The 24,080-nt window shown below is 39.1% G+C and overlaps 2 protein-coding genes across 2 annotated transcripts; both read right to left on the reverse strand.

The window, feature by feature from the left end:
• Positions 1-9,160: 9,160 nt before the first annotated feature.
• LOC141903949 (protein FAM241B-like) lies at positions 9,161-14,452 on the reverse strand. The gene is made up of 3 exons (XM_074792357.1): positions 14,359-14,452; positions 11,010-11,107; positions 9,161-10,821 (listed from the first exon to the last, which is right to left on the reverse strand). The coding sequence occupies exons 2-3, from the start codon at positions 11,091-11,093 to the stop codon at positions 10,465-10,467; spliced, it is 441 nt and encodes a 146-aa protein (XP_074648458.1). The 5' UTR covers positions 11,094-11,107; positions 14,359-14,452; the 3' UTR covers positions 9,161-10,464.
• Positions 14,453-20,897: 6,445 nt separating this feature from the next.
• LOC141904711 (uncharacterized) lies at positions 20,898-22,239 on the reverse strand. Its single transcript, XM_074793351.1, has 4 exons — positions 21,863-22,239; positions 21,465-21,635; positions 21,185-21,297; positions 20,898-20,977 (listed from the first exon to the last, which is right to left on the reverse strand). The coding sequence occupies exons 1-4, from the start codon at positions 22,015-22,017 to the stop codon at positions 20,898-20,900; spliced, it is 519 nt and encodes a 172-aa protein (XP_074649452.1). The 5' UTR covers positions 22,018-22,239.
• Between the last annotated feature and the right edge of the window lie 1,841 nt (positions 22,240-24,080).

A 24,080-nucleotide genomic window follows, 5' to 3' on the forward strand; every position in this document is an offset into this window, starting at 1 on the left:
CGCCAAAATCGGCACTTTTTACACATTTTCGAAGATTACGAGAGAAATTTTGAAGACGCTTTGATCAATTACCTTGATCTTTCGATTATATTTGAATCTACCAAGGGCCCATCAGCATAAGAAAAATTGGGTCCATATGACTCAAGATGGCCGTCCTATGACCTTTTTAGTGCCCAAAAATGTCAAATTTGGCCAGAATTCTAGGTCCTGTAGCTTCCTACTGGTTTGCCATTTCTCATTGCAATTTGTGATGGGTATTCTTTGTAAAGGGATGTTTTATACCTGAGACAGGTATTTTTGATCCGCCAATTATGATGCAATTGGCGGCCATCTTGGTGTCATTAGTACTTATTTGTAGGTGGGAAAAAGTTTTTCGACATTATATTGATACCTAAGCATATTTTGCTACAACAATGAATTAGAAAGTTGTAGCGTATAACGTGTTCTATGATTGGGGTGAGTTTCAAGTTCATTGTTTTTTGTATATGGCCACCAGGGGGCGTTGAATAATACAATATCTTAGTATTTCTATATTATATTTGTACCAATACATATTTTGTTACCGCAATCAATTGCAAAGTTGTAGCTCATGACATCTTCCATGATTATGGTGAGTTTTAAGGACATTAGTTAATGTATATGGTCACAAGGGGGCGTTGAATAGTAGAATAACCTGGTATTTCCTTATTATATTGGTACCTAGGCATATTTTGTTACCATCATCAATTGCAAAGTTGTAGTTCATGACATGTTCTATGAATATGGTGAGTTACAAGGTTATTGGGTTTTGAATATGGTCACCAGGGGCGTTGAATAGTAGAATAACTTAGTATTTCCATATTAAATTGTCAACGAGGCATTGTTTGTTATCACAATCAATTACAAAATCGTAGCTGCTGACATGTTTTATGATTGTATTGAGTTTCAAGGTCATTGGTTTTTGTATATGGTCACCAGAGGGCGTTGAATATTGAAATTGTTAGATTGTTGAGCATTTGAAACCACTTCCCAGGTGGGCATGGTGTCCCTGGACCCCTTGTTTTTGGTACATGGTTCCTACAGATTGGACTTTCCAGAATTTAAGGGGTTTTTAGGGAATGTTTACCAAAATTTCAGAGGTCAAGTATCCAAGCTGAGTGCTTATCTATTGTGTCTGGTCCCATTTGGGCCAAATTTATACCATTCTAATTAATGTTGTGTGAACGCACCTATTTAGACTGACCTAAAAGAGCGAATCATGTCTGTTCCAAATTTTGGGGCGGACTAAATCTATGGTTGGAGAGAAACTTGTAAATTTCTATTGACCAGCGCTATAGTTGAAAAAAGTTGGTAAAACACCTCCGACTGTCTAATCATTTAAAAGCTTTGCCTTCAGATGGAACTATTTCCGCCTTATCACAGGTGCACTCTGTCGCCGTGATTCGCCCATTCAACGATAAAAACTTTCCCACGGTCTTACTATCGGCATTTTCTAATAATTTGGGGAAATATTTAAAACTAGGGGTCCAGGGACACCATGCCCACTTGGGAAGTGGTTTCAAATGCTCAACAATCTAACAATTTTAATTTTCAACGCCCCCTGGTGGCTATATAAAAAAACCAATGACCTTGAAACCCACTACAATCATAGAACATGTCAGCAGCTACGATTTTGTAATTTATTGTGATAACAAAATATGCCTCGTTACCAATTTAATATGGAAATACTAAGTTACTTTACTATTCAACGCCCCCTGGTGACCATATAGAATAACTAATGTCCATAAAACTCACCACGATCATAGACGATGTCATGAGCTACAACTTGATTGCGGTAACAAAATATGCATAGGTACAAATATAATATAAAAATACTAAGTTATTGTATTATTCAACGCCCCCTGGTGGCCATATACAAAAACCAATGACATTGAAACTCACTAAAATCATAGAACACATTATGGGCTACAACTTTCAATTGATTGTAGTAACACAATATGCTTAGGTATCAATATAATGTGGAAAAACTTTTTCCCACCTACCAATGAGTACTGATGACACCAAGATGGCCGCCAATTGCGTCATAATTGGCTGATCAAAAATACCTGTGTCAGGTATGAAACATCCCTTTCCAATGAATACCCATAACAAATTGCAATGAGAAATGGCAAACCAGTAGGAAGCTACAGGACCCAGAATTCCGGCAAAAATTGACATTTTTGGTCACTAAAAAGGTCATAGGACGACCATTTTGAGTCTGATCGACCCAAATTTTCCTTATGCTGATTGGCCCTTGGAGGATTCAAATATATACAAAAGATCAAGGTAATTAATCAAAGCGTCTTCAAAATTTCCCTCAAAAAGTTCAAAAATGTGTAAAAAGTGCTGATTTTGGCGAACAACAATGGCTGCTAGTCGGCCATCTTGATTCTGACAGGGCCAGTTTTTGGGCTGAAGATGTGTCTAGGGAAGATACATGTGTAACCCAAATATCAAGACATTACATTGAAGCGTCTTCAAAACTTCCCAAAATAACTGGATTCCGTCTACGGACGACGGACGAAAAGTGAACGCAATAGCCCCCTGGGACCAAAGTCCCAAGTGGGCTAAAAAGCGAAATTTCACACTGTGCATTAATAAGATTAGAGTATTTATTCGTTTGACAAATCTTCCGATGAACTCCCACCAACAAGTTATAAGTGGCGACACGAAAATGACGTCATCGACTCACTACTATCTTATAACCTTTACTACGGTATTTTAGGGGTCTGAGGTATCAAAGCCAGAATTTTAGGGTATTTCTCCCCTAAAAAAGGAATCCCAGAATTTTAGGGGCTGTAGGAACCATGTGGTATATCGGAGAGTCTTAGACTGGACATCCAACCCGCCAAAAAGCTACAACCCGAATCTCCTTTTCTCTTGCTCTCTGTTCTACTTCCACAACCACAGTGGTCGTTTCCGGATCGACAATCGGAGCGAAACGCCGTACAGCCGGGTTTCATTATACTAACCCGCTACGTAACTTGAATTGAATTTTTAACCAATTTATCACTTTCTGCCTCGTGCGAGGGTTCGAATCCTTTAAACTATATGTTAAGACTGTAAGGCTAAAAAAAAATGTTACTTGTTTCTCCGCAGCGGCCGGGTCATTTTTGTAAAATATGATAAAATTTGTAAACAGTTCATTTCCATAGCGGCCGGTTCTGTTATGGTAAAATTGATCACGGCAGGGCCGTATTCAGGGGGGTGCGACGGGTGCGAACGCACCTACCCGCAAAAGTTCGAGTTCCGCTTAATTTCCTGTCCTCGAAAAATGTTACTTCATATTTTCCATGTGTTATGTGTTGTTTATATGTCTTACACTTTATGTGATTGGTATCCTGTGGTTTTGTCAATAAACAGGCATGTTGCTATCCCAATCTGGCCCACCTATCATCAGTAGTATGCGAGCATTGGCGGCCATCCCCGCCAAACTGACGTTTAAGTCATCACGTGAAGGATAAACTCATAACATGAAGGATAATGTCATGACGTGAAGGACCAACTCCCGTCATCAAGGATAAACCTATTATGTCACCAGATGGCGTGCCAGTCGGTCGAAATAAATTTTGTTGTGCGCAGGCGTCATGACATGTGAACTTTAATGACTCCAGCGTCACTGTAGTTTCTATTAGGTTCGAATCCCACAAAATATCTATCCTTATTTCAAATTGATGACCACAATGTCGCTGATATATTCTATTAGCAGTGCTATTAATCCCAAAAATTATTCATAGATGTGAGTCTCGATTTGACTCTGTTTTGCTCACAACTGCGGACGGACCAGGATCAGGCATTCCTCGTTTTTGTCAATAATTGCTTAAGAAGATCTTTCGTATTTTTGGATAACGGGTTATATCTTGCAGTAAGCTTAAATTTGAGATGTATAGCGGTGTAAGAATAAATCCTAATATATATATTTTAATTAAATTAATAATTTCTATTACACAATTTCGGGATTCGAACCTAATAGCACATACAAATAGATACTGGGGCCTTCGAAGTTTATCATTTCATACTTGAGATAAGAAAACTTTTACGCGGCAAACAAAGTAAACCATCGATACTTCATAATTTGCGGGATTCGTAAATATTGAAAAAACATACACTGCGGTGGCGCCAGCGGACGGACACCCGTACTGTAAATAAGTCGTATCTCGTATGTCATATGTCGTATCTCGTATGTTGCATCTCATATCTCGTATGTTATATCTCATATCTTGTATGTCGTCTGAGGTCTTCCATAGATTCGAACCTAATACGCAGAAACTTATTCAAGTTACCATATCATGACGCCTGCGCACAACTGAACTTATTTCTGATCGACTGGAACTCCATCTGGTGACATGATAGGTTTATCCTTGATGACGTGAGTTGATCCTTCACGTCATGACATTATCCTTCACGTTATGAGTTAATCCTTCACGTTACTACATTATACTTCACGTTATAGGTTTATCCTTCACGTGATGACTTAAGCGTCTGTTTGGTGGGGATGGCCGCCCTTATATGGATATGGGGTTTATGTAATGCAATGGGTGCAAGAATATATATCAGATGTCTGTATCTATGGTGCTGTAAAAATACCGGTAGGCAACTTCATTTGAGGATTCGAGCCAGCAGCTACGCACCAATACCACATAGAACAGAGCGCGCTTTTTACTTTTGATCATGGGCCGCCCAGAGCAGAGAGAACGCGAGAACGGAAACGTGCTGCTAATGAATGTAAAAAGATAGACTATTTTTTGCGAAAAAGAAAGTAAGTAGCTTGAAATTATGAATACGTGCGAGTTTGCCTCAAGTGAATCATTTCGTGACATTTTGGGCCAAGATACAGATTTAATGTTTTTCCTTTTTTACAGAAAGCACTGTGATACCAGAAAATTGTGACTGCGGTTCGGAGAATGATGAGACACAACCGAAAAGCTCACTTTCTAATCATCGCACTAGAAATTTTGGTAAGTAATAATGACCTCTTATTTTAGGCATGTAATTTCTCTTTACACCAGTCAAAACAGTTTGTATTTTCGTTTATACGAAAAAAATCGTTGCAATTCATTTTTGCGGAAAACACCACAGAGCCAGAAAAAAGTGACGGCCATATACAGAACGAGAAAGAATCCGATATTGCACTTGCTAATCCAGTTGAAATATGTGGTAAGCAACACAAAATTTGCAAGCCGCAATTAAAATCGGAAAACGCGAGGACAGTTAGTGAATCGTACATTTTCTAAATGGTACAAAACGGGTGAGATTTGTTTAGAACATGCTCTGTCGCCATATCATAACAGCTCTGTAATTGAAGGTGAGAATTTTGTCAGTACTAAGGAGAACCTGGGCATCGGAATTGATATGAAATTAGATTCGCTAACTAAGCAACAGGTGGATAAGAATACAAAGATGCTTTATTCGATTGTCGACTGCATATTGTCCTGTGCAAAACAGGGAATTGCATTGCGGTCATCAAATGAGAAACATGAAAATGTCGTTGCAGGTAGTTATGGAAATCCTGGGAATTTCCTCGCACTCGTAAAACTGATGAGTTCCAGAGACCCTGTATTGCAAGAGCATTTTCAAAAAACCCGAATGAAGAATGCAACCTATCTATCACCTATTATTCAGAATGAACTTATTCATATAATCGGCTCTATAATACAAGAAAGAATTTCCAAGAAAGTCAAAGATGCGCAGTTTTTTACAATTCTGCAGCCATAACCACATTTGACTTCATTGTAACCTTCCTTACTGTATATCAGTATTTTTCCCACCTTGCAGGAGTTACAATACAATTACAAAGTTCCACGCTAGATATCCTAGACGCTTTCCACGAGGTAAAGAATTTAATGCGAATGCAACCACTGGAGCCTCCATTTCAAATACGAATATTGTAATTAAAAATAGCATTGTTTTGAATTTTGCAGATCGAAGACGTAAAGTCAACCTACAAGCTATTGAGGGAAAGAATAGAATCGGATTACAAATGTGTTATCAATCAAGCAAAAGTAATGGCAGATAAAGTCGGCGCGGCAATCGAGAAACCCAGATCAGCTACACGACAAATAAATAAATCGAATGCACCGGCAGAAACTGTCGAAGAGTATTATCTTCGAAATCTTGCAATCCCACTTTTAGATCATATCACCTCGGAATTCGATATTCAGTTTACAGGTAAATATTATATAGATTTATATCAAAAAGCCTACACTAATTCGTACCGGGGTATATGAAATTGTTTTTCACAATTTGTTTGCTTAATAATTTTTCAGAAGTCTCGAAAAAACATCAAGGTTACTGTTGTTGACACCCTCAGCACTCCGTCACCATAAAGAAATCGATTACTTGCCTAAACTTGAGGAGACAATAAAATGTTATTACTCGGATATGCCAGTACCAGATGAAATAAGGCAGGAACTTACGCGCTGGCGGTTGAAATTTCTGTCAAAAGAAAAGCCGGCAACAATTGCTAGCTCGCTTAAACTGTGCGATGAGGCTATGTATCCAAACATTGCAGTTCTTTTGAGAATAGCAGCAACACTTCCCGTTACGAGTTGTGAATGTGAGCGAAGTGCCAGCTCGCTTCGGAGACTGCACAATTATATGCGCGCCTCAATGGCCCAGTCGCGCCTGTCGGCTTTGGCACTAGCTCACATTCACTATGATTTTGTGTTTGATAGAGATGAGATTGTGAAAAGATTTATCTGTCTTCACCCCAGGAGGATGAAGTTTGCATATATCCTTCTGGACGATTAATTTCCTGTTTCATCATGGGATGTTTCTCCTCAAATACAAATGATTTTGAAAAAAATAAATGTTATATCAGTCATGAATTTTCTATATGAGTTTTAAGTTTTTGAATTGCACAGATAAGTTTTCTGTGGGTTTTGAATTGCACAGATAAGTTTTCTGTAGGTTGGAAGCATTCAATGATTACATGAACTGATGATCATTAAATCAAATTTTCATATCTGATTATATAAAATTATTCAGATTCTGCCGTATTTATGATGGAAAACGTCAGAAAAGAAAGATAGCCAGAAAGCCCTCAGAATACACCTCAGAGTACCTTAAATGAAAAAATGTTCTGGGGGAGGACCCCCAGACCCCTCTCATTGGCTTCGCGCCTGCGGCGCTTGCGGCGGTGTATTTAGTTCCACTTTGGTATAAATTCGCACCTACCCATATAAAGTGCTGCATACGGCCCTGTCACGATTTAAAAATAAATTACCCATGGGCAAAGTGTGGTTTACCTTGAAAGCTAGAGGTTGTTTGGAGTAAGGGCATTGCTTGAAAAAATCTTTTTAATTCGTGACTTCAAAGTTCTAGAAGTTTATATTGTATTTTATCTTTCTTAAAGAATTATTTTGTAGTCAAATAAGACCAAAGATAAACATTTGTTTATGGTCTACGTCCAAAATTTCGAAGAGTACAGGTAGACGCGGCATTGGAAACTATTTTATATTTTAAAAAAAATAATTTCACAATATGAAAAAATATTCAAATAAAATTCATATGATGTCACATATCAGAGGGTGGCTTAATATTGAGTCTTGGAAACGAAACCTCTTCCAATCAGGCGCGGATCCAGACTATCGCACATGCAGCACGTGCGGTAGTCGCAGTTTTCAAATGCCCTTGATAAATCTATGTTTCGGGAAAAAAAGTAAATAAAAGGGCACACAATTTGTGCGTCATAAAAAAATAATTGCCTTTCTGTACAAGGCCTAAAGCGAAATGTGGATGAAATAAATTGCCCAAAATCATAAAAGGCAATCTAAGGCATTTTTTACTCAAAAGGGCACTATTCTAAAAAATAAATTATTGTCGCTCTATAAATTTAATCGAGAAAAGGCAAATTTTGACCAAATATCTAAAAAAGGCTAAAAGCGAATTGAATGTGAAGACACATTTAGTGGCATGACACGATTACACTCAAACACGCTCGCTGGGCATTAATACTGGCCCTTTTCAAAGTTGGTGCCCTTTTTCACTGTGCTGTAGTCACTGTATGGCCCTGGATCCGCGCCTGCCAATGTATGGCCGCTGAAGCTAAAACACCAGGGCGTAGTATTAGATCGTTTTAAATCCTGGAATTTACCGCTACAATATTCAGACCTCGACCTATACCTATAGTTTGGTGCTTAGTATTTACAGGTCACAAGAAATTACAATTTATTACAAATTCTATCAAACAGAAAACACAGCGCTCATCTTCTGCTATGACGAGTATTCAGCCTGTTATCATACCAAACGTGCACGCGCCAAGCAGCGTTACAGCATCTCCATATAGTAGTCTGTATGAGCGTGTGTTTGTGTGTGCAACAGTCTAAAGGCTGGCTTTATGTCGACAAGCAACGCGACGCCTACCAACTCCTACCGACGCAACTGAGAGCAACCGCGATCGCAGCCCAGCTTATGTCGACTGCGCTCCGATTTGCAGCAACTGAGGCCGACTAGCGGGATACGAGATCCTCCCAGTTGCTTCCCTGCTTGTCGGTTGCGATTACTAGCAACTGCAACGGCTCAAATGGTCATGTGATAAGCATTTTGAGAATAAATTTGAATTATTAGGAAATATAATTCTATTAGAAAAGCTATTTCTTTAAGACTTTGATCTTTCTGATTCTGTTTTGAATACAACGTGCTAGCGACATCATATAGATGGCCGCTCACACCATAATTCTACCAATTTCGTTTCTAGATCTTAGGTCCAGTCCTCTACCGTGCTGAAGGTTTGGTTTACGTTTTGAACTACTTGAATTTGAAAGTTTATGACGAATGACGCTAACTAGCGGTGATAATTTGTACTATGTATATGCGGTCTCTCATTGGCTGGAACCCCTGCGCTCAGTTCCGTCGCGTCGCAGATGAGCTTATGTCGGTTGCGATCGAAAGCAACTTTCGTGTCGGTTGCGATCGAAAGCCTATCGTAGGCCGGAGTAGAACATGGGCAACTAGCCGGATACGGCTTGCGACGAGTCGGTAGGCGTCGGGTTGCCGTCGCAAGCCGGCTTATGTCGAACCGATAGAGCAGCAACTGGCGGCCTCTCGTAGGCCGCTAGTTGCCGCTAATCGGCGATAAACCCAGTTGCGTCGGTAGGCGTCGCGTTGCATGTCGACATAAGCCAGTCTTAATGTTTAGCACTCCCGTCCCGCGCACGTGGAGGCCTTGTGTAGTGAACGCTCGCTTCACTTCAATCTCAATCAACGGGTATTTAAACGAAACAATACCTATGGCGATATGTGTAATAATTATATTCTCACCAGCAATGAGCATTTAAAATTCACACTTAGTCCAATGAAACGTTCGCCATAAATGGCTTCCCCATAATTATTTTAGTAGGGCCGGAATTCCCCGTATATCCCAAAAACAGCCAATCACATTCGCTCGTAAAGACGACGCCCGACAATCGAGGTCATTGCAATTTTATACGCAAGAGCTAAGAATTTTCCCGCCAAAAACATTTTTTCGTCGAATTTAAACAGAGTTGACCAAGTCATCGACGGAGGTTCGTCATGTCTTCAATCGCAACGATTATACGTCGTTTAACCCGAGAACCAATGAAAAAATGCTCACATAAAAAAACATACCGCGATTTTACATGAATTGGCTCAATGCCAACCTCATCCTGCTGACAAAGGTAAACCAAAAAGTAATGTACAGGGTAGATAGGCGGTCAGCCGGGTCAACTTTTAATCTCAGCAGAGCGGAGAAACAAGGTGTCAATTTTTTTTTAGCCTTAACTATGAAGAAAACCTATTTTGATTATACCTGAGTTGTAGTTCATTATATGTCTCCATTTTTCGTGTGCGCAGCCAATCACACGTGACCGGACTTTTGTTCTAGCCAATGATGCTTAATCATGAATTCAGTCGGCATCGAGTTGGAAAAAACCAATAAAACTTACACTGATAATGCGTGTACAGTGCACGTTTTATTAGCCTTATTCACGCAATCTGTATAGCACATATGACCTCACACGCATAGTCGTTGCCCGATCAGAAAATTTGCGCACCCGCTATTCATTTTGTAAACTCATATATTTATTCAATTCATTGTTAAAATAACATTTTCTGGTATATGGGTTAGTTAACTATTGAATGAGATCATAATAAGAATTTGATGAATAGGCTACACAATATCCGTGTAAGAGGAATATACAAGAAAAATCCCACAATCATTTAGCCAAAGATGTAAAGTTCTTGAAAACAGCAACGTTTCGACAGACTATTAGCCATCAAATAGTCTCTAGTTGAAACAATGCTTAAATATATACATATACATAAATATTTTTGTGTCTGCACAACATAACATAAATTCCAAACTGGTAAATGGTATTAACCATTTGTCCAGACCCAATATCTATGCAAAGTGGAAACAATCCAACAAGACAGATATCTATTTACAATACATGGTTAAGGTGTTAGAGAAATGTGATGAATTGTGTATCAGTTTCTCCCAAGTCTCTGTCCACCACCACCACCACCGCCCGTAGGGGGTCTTCCTCTTGAAGGCAGTTGACCTCCTCTTTGACCTTGCTGTCCCCCATTTCGTCCTTGACTCAGCTTACTGACAGCGAATAGTAAACCACAGAACAGTAGTCCTCGCACTCCCATTATTAACCCAGCCAATACAAAACCCGTGGTAACTATAGGTTCAACAGTATATTGTCGGACGTTGAAACGGGGTATTCCGACATCTAACAACTTCTGATTTAAAGTATCAAAAACTGATGCCGCTCCTCCTCCAGCCGCTGCCTCTGGCTGTTGCTGAGGATCATCGTGTTGAATTTGTTGAATATTAGCCTATAAAAAACAGATAGTTATTATATAACTACATTCATTGTGTACACTTAGAGGATTCTAGATTAATCGGTCTACACGTATTAAGACTGGTTGCGCTGCAGGTCATGTTAAACTCAGAATCAATCTTACAAGTGTAGATACTCTAAATTTGTACATTTGTGGACAGCACACTGCCTGATGAAACTTACCCGCCGTTGTTCTGGACCTGTTGACCGTCGTAACCGAGGATCGTCATCTTGAACAATTTCACCAGAGCTCAGAATACGCACCATTTTCCCCAACGTAACTAAAGTTAATACAAAGAAATATGTTTACGCAAAAGAAATAGACATTGACATTGTCATCAACCTCCCTGGAGTTGGGAGCAGGCATACTAAACCCTTAGCTGCAACTGATGATCCAGGGACACGGTCGAGGGTAGCACAACTTATAAAAAGGGCATTTTGAAATAAAAAGGGCATTCTGAAAATTTGCTTTTTGCTGCAATTTCCAAGCAATTCAGTCCTGACACGAAGTGCTCTCTAGCAAATTAACTGCATTGAGATGTAGTTTCCAGGTAATAAATAAAAAATCTTGAAGAATTATGTGCTTTTTGTTTAAAATTATCTACCTCGTCTTGTAAAAAAGTGCCCTTTTCTAATTAGGGCATTAAAAAAACGCAGTGAGATTTTACCACTACTACGTGCCTACAGTGCAACCGTCTGAATCTGCGCCTGAGTGCATGTCATAGGTCTATGTTTTATTTGTTACACAACTGTTGACGGCACTAGCCGCAGCGCAGTACAATCAATCCAATGATTCACTGTCAAATCAAATGATTCACTGTTTGGCTGTAAAAACTAGTTAGTTACCTTATCGTTGGTGGTAAGCTTTTTATAATCAGATGAGCTTATACCAACCTTAGGGATGACAAGGGTCAAAACACGGTCGAAAAAAGTAACACTTCAAAAATATACTTTCTATTGACTTCAGTCCACAATTAATGGCTTAATTCACAAACTAACACAGGTACCTTTCGAAATTATCCAATACTATGTATGTTTCGAGTGATTAATCAACATTATTTTGAGAAATTAATTAATTTCACCACCAATTTCGCCATTGGCCGCCATTTCTCTGTATTGCATACATGTGGCATGATAGACAAGGTGACCTACAAGGATTTTTATAAAACTTCCAGGACGAAACGACAATTTTTATTTTTGATGGTTTTCCGACTTATATTTCAAACCTTCGTGTTTTCCATAATAAAGAATGTTAAAATAAATTCTGGTTTAAGAAAAATGTGAATTAGTGTTGATTTCTTAATTTTTTCAATTTCGTCGTTTCGTTAGTTTGTGTTGTGGGCCTGGCCTCAGTCCACAGGTGCCAGCACCCTCCACACTTTTTCAAAATGACCGCCGTTGAATCAACGGAAATTTGCTCTCACTTTTTGGCCGATTTGCACATGGATTAAGATCGTCAGGTGAGGTAGGTATCAAACAAACTACGAATCTGTTGTGCGTTGATAACAATAAAAATTAGACGGATATCATAAGAGACAATGAAATGCCAGGTAAATTACGAAAATATCCGATCGTGAAACTAAACCAGTCAGGTTACTGACTACTGTAGAAACAAGCATGAATCGTATAGTATTTCGATTTGACAGCAGGTGGCAGCGTCTTACACCAAAAAATTGGAGTGAAATAACCTTCCCGCCCCATGGCCATATCAGTATATATCGGGTGGGACATCAATGGCGCCACATCATCAATAATATCATCGGCCGACGGGCGGTCCCTTTTTTTCTGTGTGTGTGGTTGGTTGTTAAGTTACAGATCCTGTCTGGTGAATTCCATTATTAACCTTAGTTAGTTACCTAATCGTTGGTGGTAAGCTTTTTATAATCAGATGAGCTTATCAGTCAGGAACACTTTCCAAAAACGGCTTATTCTGCCAATTTCGGCGTTTTCCGCCAATAACGGCGGAATCAGCCATTTATGGATTACTCAGTTTTAAACTGCTTCTGCCAATTTAGCCGAAATCGGCGTTTTCTGCCATTTTTGGCTTGTTCTTAAAAAACGCCATTTCCGCGGTTTTCAGCTGTTACAGTTTTTAAAACTACATCGCCAGAAACGCGTTTTAGCTTAGATAGTTTTACAGGTGCTATTTATAGTGCTTAGTTCGATGGGAGTCCCTATTATGACATCATCGCTTTTCTGCTGGCATACATTTGTATATTTGCGCCGAAAAATTAATCTCATTGATCCATTCCAGGCTTCAAGAAAGAATCAAATATAAATGTACGGGTTTCCGATGGCAAATGTATTTGAATTCTGTTCTTTCTGTATACCTGTATTCTATGTAATAAATATATACATACATGTATCCCAAATTGTTTCGAAAATGTTTGTTTTATTTTGAAATGAATCTAGATACAGCTGTATTGATTTTGAGTGTTGTAACGTCATAGGCCACCAATTCATTCAATCACTACCCATCACAAGTCCAATTAGCTGGGAGGCATCGAAGATGTTAATTACCTTCAATTAACCAACATCATATGCAGTCCAATATATCCCTCAACCATTCTATGCTTTATTAGGCAAGATAAGACCATGGGCAAAACTTAAAACTAGATTTTTGATACACTAGTTTATACATGATCCATGATTGATTTGTCTTATGAGAATGATAATTATAATAATTATCTTTATTATATAATATTTACACATCCGTTCACCTCAGCAAATTAATTATTTTATTCCGAAAAAAAGTACCGTGTAGACACTAGGGAAAACGTCTAAGCGGGTGGGGGAATCCTCTTATATAACAAGTGGACTGCCAATAATGGCTTAATAGTTTATGATTATAAAACTAGCTACGCCAAAAACGGCGGAATACGCCAGAAATGGCGAATGTTTTTATGTGTACCCATGGCAACGTTTAATTGAAAACTTTATAATAGTTTTTAAAACTAGTTCCCAAATTTATTTTTAACAAAAATCATGATTAATAAACTTGTTTCATGCTGTAGTAGTTTTGAGAGTTTTCCCGGAGTTTTTGGGCTGCATATGACGTAATCATTTAGAAAAACGTGAATTTGACCACTTTACCTAGCTCAAAAATTTCCATCCAAGCGTCATATGAAAGCTTATCGTCTGCTCGAGATTATGACGTAATCGGCAACATGCGCTAATTTGACCGGAAGTGCGCAAAAAACTTTAAAGCAAAACTCGAAACTTAGTGAGCTGAAACTGGCTGATTAAGCCATAAACGACTGTAAAAGTTTCAAAACTGAGTGATCCATAAACGGCTGATTCTGCCGTTATTGGCGGAAAACGCCGAAATTGGCAGAATAAGCCGTTTTTGGAAAGTGTTCCTCACTGCTAACTTATAGGCCTATACCCCATACCATACCAATCGTCCAACAATGTGGTTTGTGAAAATATCCGATCGTGAAACTAAACCACAGTCAGGTTACTGACTACATTAACCTCTGCCCAATGCGGTAGTGAACCTGATACAAAACGCTCGATAAGTTCGATGCATTACCTAATTAATTGATGAGAAATTTCTTATGATGAGGTGGCACATTTTTCAATCACTCATGGGCGCTGCCATATTGTTCGTTTGTGTGACAGCGCCAAGAAAGGGGTAGCTCCGAGAATATACAAATCAGGGCACCCATATCTCAGCAGCGCTCTCATATCCAAATCGGTGAATGTGTCGAGGCAGCCGGAGCCGCGAAATATCCATATCTGGGAATTTATTCAATTTTCATCGCTAAAACGCTTTATCAAACGCACTATTCGACGAAATAAAGTAACTTTATAATACAAATTAATACTTTTGACCCATGATATCCAAATGAGGGCAGCAGTCAACCGGACTGAAACCAATGAAATAGTGTGAGCCGGCATTTTAAGCTCTTTATTTTCATTAAACATAATCTGTTGAATTAATTAGCGATTCATTCTTTCGCCGTAGTTCGAGATAAAATGCAAAATAAGAATCTTAAGAAACCAGGGCTGACCGAAAATTGCCCACGGATAAAATTTCCAAACGACAAAATTCAATCATGTTTGGTATCAAATCATATTCATAACTGTCTGGTCTAGTATCTAACTGACCAATGAATGACCAGTACTGGCCATATAGTAAATCATCTGTTTTGTAAGTAACAAAGTTGTCTGGCGTCAAACGGCTAGATATGATGTGGGTATTTGGTCAGTTCTGGTTAGCACTGGTCACTGTCAGTACTGGTCAAGCATTGGTCAGGTTAAACAATTTTTAGCAAAAAGTTTGAGGAAATTTTGGGAAGATTTTTGGCCTCGTTAACCTGTGAACACGTCCATCATATTTTCTAAGACCGACCCTTGAAATAATGCTGAGAGTTCCTAAGAAAAATATGGTAGGATGTGAGACTTCGGCTGCTTCGTTTCCATGGAAGGTACCTAATTATTGATGTATACACAATAATCTAGACTACCATAAGACTTGATAGAATATCGTTTGATCTTGCGTTGCCTACACGAATAGTCCTCATATGAAAATAGATATTACTTTAATATATTTACTTCTTATTCTGTATATTTCTATGGCTAGTCTAAATAATAAAGAGTGGATCAGCAGGTCACCTGAGACCATTCAACGATCGGTAAGTTGCCCAAAGTAAGTAAGAGTTTACCAGTGGATAGTTTACATTAATAATGGCAATTAAAACTTCATTGCTAAAATAACTTTGTATTTGTAGAATAGTCGTCACACTCAAATGCGGAGAATTGATATTACATGTACGATTAAAACTCGCTGTGTACAAAGTCAAAAGATGATCTCTATAGTGAGATCGAACGTCGTGTCGTTATTTTTGATTGATAAACCATGGTTTGAAATTTGTAATGTGTACAGGATAGTGGATCTTTTTCATATTAACAGTATATTATTCACACTGGTCAGAGTTCTCAGCTCCACGGAATTTTGAGGATGGGGAGCAATAGAAAACAAACCGGGATCTGATATCACCAAGCCAAACCCTGTTATGCGTTAAAATGCGGTTCTATTTTTTTCAATCCATTCCTACTACATAGAATATTTCAACTAGAATCCACTCGTGACCCACTAGAACTCAAACGACATGCACCACTCAAGATCCAAACGAAGACTGGTCACTACGTATGGAATATTATTCACACTGGTCATTGTTCTCAGCTCCGCGGTATTTGGAGGATGGGGAGCAATATAAAACAACCGTGGTCCTTACCAACTGACCACAGCCCCTACTCCCTTCCCCTACCACATTTAATAAGCCCTCAATCACACAAATAATCCCCAACCCCACAAATAAAGCCCAACCCTACAAAACCCTAACCTCCACTCAAAAACCGACTGAAATGAGGAGCTAATATAACTAATGGAACATACACGCGAACACTTTTAAAACGACTGACATCATCACTCCGCAGTATCCACTGCTAGGGACACATGGGCATTTACTCAATGAAATGCTGTCCCATATCACGTCACCACTCTGTTGTGATGCCTTTCAACACTGTTGGCTTTCAAAACCATAACTGAAATCATTTGACTGTTTCATTTCATTGAAACTAGGACTACCGGACTGATCCACAAACAATCACACACAAAATTGAGTCACCGGGAATGTACCGGTAAGTTTAGCAAAAATAATATACATGTATACTTTTAATCGCGCTGTTGTTTTAATTCACCATAAATTAATTATTACTCACACAATCAGTTAGACATCTGTCAATTCGACACCTGTGATAACAGTTTGTTTTGTAATTAATTGTGTGCTCAAACATGTCTGTCAACTTTTATAGTATTATATAAATAGAATGTAAATCCATGAACAGTAGTTGAGTTTGAGACGAGTCTTGGAGCCTGATACATCTTGCAGGCAAATTCACAAGCTACTCGATTGAGAATCTACAGAATAAAATCGTCTACGTTTAGTGCTGAAAACTACTAGCTTTCTCATTGCTGCATAACCCAGGATTTAATCGTAGCTGGAGCTTCCCCGAAAGACGAGTTAGAACAATTAGTTTTGTTAAAATACCACCAGGCACCTCAGAATTGGACTATTAATGCCGAAGAAGGATGTATCAAAGTTTCACTGACATGGACAGTCCAGTCATCGAAGCCTTCGAAAGCGGTGAAATCGATGTCTACTCTGAATCGGGACCGTAGACGTATGCAGGAATTCCTGAACCGAAGGATGCTGAAAACAGAAGTTCCGAAGTCAACGAAATCAGATAACGCTACCATGGACACAGCGGTCATGACTGTCAACGCGATGCATGAGATAGGATCTCAGACAGTTGAGGACGTCATAACTACCGCTGAAATAAAGAAATTGGAAGAAACCTCGCAGAAACTTTCAGGTGAACTTGTCGATTTGAAGGTCAATTTTAGAATCAAAAGAAAGAACTATTATTGGACAACAAAAAGAAATCTTTGGACTACAATCAAAATTGGATAAATTAAAAATGCGAAATTATCCGTGTCATTGCGCTAAAGATCCGAAAAACACTCAAACATGCGAAGATAAATTAACTGATATCGGGGCTCTTTACGAAGCAGACCAACCGAAAATCATGGCTGCAAAACGATCAGGAATATTATATGAGGTCCGGGTACAAGATCCAATCTCGAGAAAATATGCTGATTTCTTTGTGCACTGGGGACAATCATTATCATCAGTTTTCTATGACATTTTGAACAGATACGATTTAGATATAAAATCATTCACCTATCGCGAACCAAATTCCAAAAATAAATGCTAGGATATTGATCGAAATACTTCATTGTGCTCGTTACATGAATGGAATCATCAAACACTTATGGGATAAAAAGGGTAGAAATATAGTTTGGTTAGGAATGAGATTTTGATTACCTTGTGAATGATCGATACTTTTAATGTATATATAAATATTGTTCTCAAATTGACAATTCTTCATTAAATTCATTTCATCTAATTTTCCGGGACGAAAACTTTCAGAAAGAAGTGGGGGATGATTTAACAACATTAAATGTCACTGATAATTGTTATACATATTTCATCTATATTTCGTATTTCTTTATTGTTTTATGTCTCCATCTTATTACTCATTGTCTTCTGAGACTGTTTGTCTGTGTCAGAATGTGTTAATTGTTGTTTGTCTCACTGTCATGTCACTACTCGTCACCTTTGTTTTTGTATCATTTTCCATATCTCCACCTGTCTCGTATCTCAATGTATATAAATAGTTTGTGTGTAAAAATAAATCAGCCCAGTTTTGGTATTCCAAACTGATAGTTCGCTCGTTACTCTTTCGCTCTGTTCCGGATTTCCAACGTCGACCATTCTTCGAGAATAGGACAGAAAATAGTTTTGCTAAATTGGTGGTTGAACCGGGCACGACTCTGTACCTACAGAAAAAAAACCTCTTCCAAGTTCCTCAAGTGCACTACAACAAAAGATGAATTCTCTTCCACAAGCCGTGATCGTAGCTCCGCAAGAAGCTGGTTATTCAGACAAGCCAAAATCTTGGAGCATCCATACAGATGAAGAAAGCATCCGAGTAAACTTGACATAGGGTCAACAGAATGAGTTTCAGTCTCGATCGAAACCGCGTTGGATTAAACCACCTTCTACACTGAGGAGAGATCAACAGAGAATGCAGGATTTCATCACCAAAAGAAGGGCACAGGAAAATAATCGCCCTGAATCGAAGACTTCTGAAACCTCTGCCACGGTCAGTACAGCTAGTGTTATATGTAAACCGTTGACCGTGAATTCTGCTGCCATGGCTGTCTGTTCTACGAAAGATGCTGATACCCAAACCAATTGTGAGTTGATTTCTCTTGAAGTTGTGTCTGAGCGAGAGAACTGTCTCAGAAAAGATTTTGAGAGAGTGTCAAATGATCTAAGTGACCTCGCTACGGAAATTAGTGCGAAAAATAAAACAATCGAAGGACAACGGAAAGAGATATATGGATTGCAATTAAAGATCTGGTCTGGTGAATCACAATTGCGTTGAAAACTGCCCATCTTTAAATATTTTCAAACGGAGGGTACTTAGGGACAGATGGCATTCCATCTGAGACATTATGGGTGACTCCAACAAACCTCAGCATTACGAAAAGCTGTCTGTGTCCATTTTGGCCCCTCTGCATATATTGATTCTTACCAGTCCCCAAAAAAGTCTAGGTCCAGGAACACCCTTCCTCCCTCTAGGCCTAAGTCCCTCAACTCAGATGGACGAGCTAACGCCTATGTCTGCTTTTTACCTCATTTAACCACTGCCAGCCTCCTTGGTGAGAGAACCAGATTAACATAACTCTCTCCACTTGGCTCACCAATAACACCTTTGTAAATGCATTTATGTTACTGCTGAAGTAGTATACTAGTTTTACTTATCCTATGTACTTTATTTACCGCGAACTTTTCATACATATATTATGTTAAATACTGAATGCTGTTTATCCTCTCGAAAGAATATTTTATGTATATATATAATGTCTTTATTCGCAATTTCCTGAACAGAAACGTGATGATTTGTTCGAGTTCCTAGAAAATGACGTAGCACAGTACTCCCTATCCGGCCATTGTATTATTCTTGGGAGTTTCAATGCGAAAATGGCCAATGATCCTGACTATTGTATTGTATCAAATTATAGTAACCAAGATCTAGTTTATGGGTTGAGTGTTCGCCCCTTACCTAGGAAACTCAAAGGGAAAATCATGCTGTTGATACTTTTGGGGGAAAAGCTCCTAGATTTATGTAAAACTTCAGAACCGCCAACGGCCGTGTTTTAGCTGAGATCTGGTCTGGTGAATCACAATTGCGTTGAAAACTGCCCATCTTTAAATATTTTCAAACGGAGGGTACTTAGGGACAGATGGCATTCCATCTGAGACATTATGGGTGACTCCAACAAACCTCAGCATTACGAAAAGCTGTCTGTGTCCATTTTGGCCCCTCTGCATATATTGATTCTTACCAGTCCCCAAAAAAGTCTAGGTCCAGGAACACCCTTCCTCCCTCTAGGCCTAAGTCCCTCAACTCAGATGGACGAGCTAACGCCTATGTCTGCTTTTTACCTCATTTAACCACTGCCAGCCTCCTTGGTGAGAGAACCAGATTAACATAACTCTCTCCACTTGGCTCACCAATAACACCTTTGTAAATGCATTTATGTTACTGCTGAAGTAGTATACTAGTTTTACTTATCCTATGTACTTTATTTACCGCGAACTTTTCATACATATATTATGTTAAATACTGAATGCTGTTTATCCTCTCGAAAGAATATTTTATGTATATATATAATGTCTTTATTCGCAATTTCCTGAACAGAAACGTGATGATTTGTTCGAGTTCCTAGAAAATGACGTAGCACAGTACTCCCTATCCGGCCATTGTATTATTCTTGGGAGTTTCAATGCGAAAATGGCCAATGATCCTGACTATTGTATTGTATCAAATTATAGTAACCAAGATCTAGTTTATGGGTTGAGTGTTCGCCCCTTACCTAGGAAACTCAAAGGGAAAATCATGCTGTTGATACTTTTGGGGGAAAAGCTCCTAGATTTATGTAAAACTTCAGAACCGTCAACGGCCGTGTTTTAGCTGACTCCATGGGTAAATCTGCTTGTAACAACCACCATAGTGCACCAAATACTATTGGTTATTTAGTTGGAACTGAAGATTATTTTGAAATGTTGATATGTTGTATATTAATCCAACTTCTGCGCACTCTATTCATTGTAAGCTATCTACTCTAATCTGCAACGATACAGTCGATTTACTAAATCGAAATCGAACACATACAAATAAATTTGATTTATAAATTTACGTATTTACGACAGCGATTTATCTAATCGATTCAGTTGATCAACTAACTTGCCTCGGTAAAACATAATGTTTTCAATTGTTTTGATGGAATCGTTCATTCTAGCTGGAACTTCTTTATCCTGTGCAACCAATGGAAAATTCGAACGAGAGCAACATCAGTCACAACTACTTTTGAAATTGTTTTCACTTCTTTAATGCTTAGTATTGACAATTGAATACATGTGAAATCGGTTCTTATTTCTGAAATCCAAGTAAGCCACTGCTAGACAGATCTTTAATAATTTCAAGAAAATCTTTATCCATTCCTTCCCGTGCTGTAAATAAGAGAAATTCTATCGAATAATCTGATAATCGATTCTTTTTGATACGTGATGAACACGTGCTTAAGTGTGGCCTATTATTAGATTCAACATTTTTCCACAGAGTTCGAACTAAAACCAACTAAATCGTACTTTTGATCTAAAGCACAATTCGATATTTTGGATAAAACTTTTTCGAACGCATTGGACTCGTATATTTACCAAGACACTGTCCAGCCACATTGATAAAACCGGAACAACACTGAATCTGTTTTTCTGGACATACGCCCATAATGGGACGAAGGATTGTCTCGGGTCTGTACATCAAGTCGGCCCTAAAACACCCGAATTGATTACACTATGACACAGTATTCAAGAATGCACAAAAACATAGTAGACAAATAGCAAATCATCAACGTTTAAGCGTGGAGAGTGGTTGTAAATCCATAAGGGATCATAAAATACGACAATATACGTATATAATATTCTCAATGTGTCCTACCTGTAACGAATCGAGTATTGGGAACATCGTCCAGTTCCGAGCCATTTGCAATTAGTGTAACCAACCTTCACCTTTTCAGATACCTGCTTATATTCAGCGACAGCTTTTGTGAATTGGTCAACATCAATTTCTTTTTCATCGATATCAGTCATGCAACAGAAATGCTTGATCCTGAAAACGCACCATCAGGAAATTTTGAATCGGTTTACCCTTTTAAAATTTTCTGTACTTACGTCGAGGACAAATCCACAGATGCACTTAAAATTGCAAAATAGAGTTAATTTAGAATGTACTTCAAAATACATCTCCATACCCAATGAAGAAATAGATTCCATGAATACTCTCTGTTCCCAACCAAGTGTAAAAGGAAATGTATACAACGAATAGATGAAACTTACCCAAATTGCCGGCGATTTCGCGAGAGCATCTCACGTATAGGATGAGGAAGATTATTCTCCTTTGCCTGAGCCAGCGCGCGTTTCTGTTCAGCTGTAAAATCATCGAAACTGACAACAAACGCAATAGTTACAGCAAAAATTACGAGGCGGATCATGGCTGAGATTTATCGTTTGTTCTGTATTCGCTAATTGTGCTGAATGCCCAACATAATATAGTAGTAGATAACTTGTCTATATACGTTTCCTATCTGATGTTTCCGGCGAAAAGCGTTATCTGAACAAGGTCGTGCTCTAATCAGAACATTACAACACCGATTGTCCAGTTCCCTTATGATTGCATTTTAACATTCCATCCTCGATCAAATATCCAGCTCTTACCAACCCTACCGCGATGTACACAAAATTTGCAAGACGTAAATCTATGTAGCGCTTCAATGTGTTCTTCCGCTCCGAGGGTACCTGGGGTTTGACCATACAGGTCCGGCGGAAAGCTTACGTTTCCATTATAGCTGCGTTCACACTAGGATTTCAGTCCGGTACTAAGCGTTCACACTTAGAAATTATTCGAGACCTATTCGCGGCTTATTCAGTTCTGTACTGAAATGCGCGGCTTATTAAGCGCGGAATGCGATTCCGCGCCGAAAACCCGATATCAGTACGGAACTGAGCTGGCTGCGTATTTTCACACGCAAACCATTCACTCGATACTAAACAATGCTCAAACAAAGCGAAGTGGACCATTTCCGGTGCCAGTTGCAATACAAACGCAATCATTTGTCTGGTGCTAAAATTTGGCTCGGGCCTGGTCCGACGTTTTTGGTCGGGCCAAATTTGGACCGGGCCAAACAGGCTCGGGTCCATTTGGCACCCGCGTGAACAGTTGTTCCGGGCCACATTTGGCACGGGCCAAAAATGCTCGTGTGATCGCGGCTATAAAATCTAGCTTATACGTCCATGGTCATACACGCGTGTTGAAGAGTATAACGAAAACACCCCTTGTGGACACACAGGCAGTAGGGGAGCGTCAATATTGAGCGGTCAGTGGTTTCTCTCGAAGTAGGCCTACAGAGTCGTTGAATTGGGGTATAAAATTGTAAGAATAGACGAAATTTGACATTGGGGAGAAAATGATGTGCCAGCTAGTGGGGCTCTTTAAGAAGATATGTTCAAAGCGAGTGGCAGGGTGGCAACGAGGACTGAATGACGCCTGATGAAAGTGGTGTTGACAGGTCTGAACAATGGCCTCTGTCCAGTGGTGAGTGTTTAGCGTCTTAACTAACTGGTCTGGTCAGTAAGTCACTATTGACCAGTGCTAAGTCAGTGCATGGACGTATAAACTAGACGTATACGGTAGTTTATACGTCAATGGTCAGTTGTTTGCATTTTCACCTGGCCCACTGAATGTCCAACGATCACAACCCGTTTGGTACTAAGCAGTCCGACCGTTTTGGCTGGGGTTTTTTGATGCCCTTGGTCCGTTCGTCAGACGTAGTTGCTATGGATCCTTAACGAAAACTCCGTTCTAGCTCGACTCCTTTGTCCCTCTCTGGTGGGTCTCGTGATACAACCCTGAATTTATACCAAATCATAATCTCAAAAAATGTGTTACCGTGCGTTTTGAATACCTTGGTTTGTACTTCTCCCACAGGAAAATATAAAGAGTAAAATCCGGTGATTTGGTGATTTTCAAACAATTTTTCTGGTCATTTATCAAAATGAGTAATTTCATATAAACGTACATGCATAACAATCGGTAATTTTTGTTCAATTTTTGTTCGATGAATATTTCCATAGCTATTCAAAAAACGCCCTAGTGCTCAGGCATGCATGGCTTATCAATGCATTTCAACATTTCATCCTGTACTAAACATCCACATTAGTAATCTTTAAGCTTAGTTAACACATCTGAGACGCATTTCATATATGGAGTCAGGAGTAATCTATCAGATGAGGTACCCATGTACTCCTGGGTGGAGAGAGGTAATGAGGACAAGCGTCTTGCCCCGGGACAGTATGGGGTTCGAACCAACGACCTGGTTTCCCGACAACGCTTAACCGGTGGCCTATAGCGATAGCCAGGCGCGGATCCAGGGTCATTTTGTGAATGTCTCACAACATGATAAATCCCGTAGTATACCCGCAAACCGCGAACCGCTCGGTTTCGGCACAATTTTTGATTGGCAGCCGTAAGCGCGAACAATTTTGCTAATTTATGCTT

This window comes from Tubulanus polymorphus, chromosome 4 (assembly GCF_964204645.1).
Source record: "Tubulanus polymorphus chromosome 4, tnTubPoly1.2, whole genome shotgun sequence".
Classification (NCBI taxonomy): Eukaryota; Metazoa; Nemertea; class Palaeonemertea; order Tubulaniformes; family Tubulanidae; genus Tubulanus; species Tubulanus polymorphus.

Bases quoted from the DNA above. Each gene is read 5' to 3' on its own strand.
- LOC141904711 (XM_074793351.1), bottom strand. From the start codon at position 22,017: ATGATCCGCCTCGTAATTTTTGCTGTAACTATTGCGTTTGTTGTCAGT. The intron at 21,298-21,464 runs GTAGGACACATT...CGGGTGTTTTAG, and splicing joins CAATACTCGATTCGTTACAG to GGCCGACTTGATGTACAGAC. The intron at 20,978-21,184 runs GTAAATATACGA...TCTTATTTACAG, and splicing joins TGTGGCTGGACAGTGTCTTG to CACGGGAAGGAATGGATAAA.
- LOC141903949 (XM_074792357.1), bottom strand. From the start codon at position 11,093: ATGGTGCGTATTCTGAGCTCTGGTGAAATTGTTCAAGATGACGATCCT. The intron at 10,822-11,009 runs GTAAGTTTCATC...TGTTTTTTATAG, and splicing joins CAGGTCCAGAACAACGGCGG to GCTAATATTCAACAAATTCA.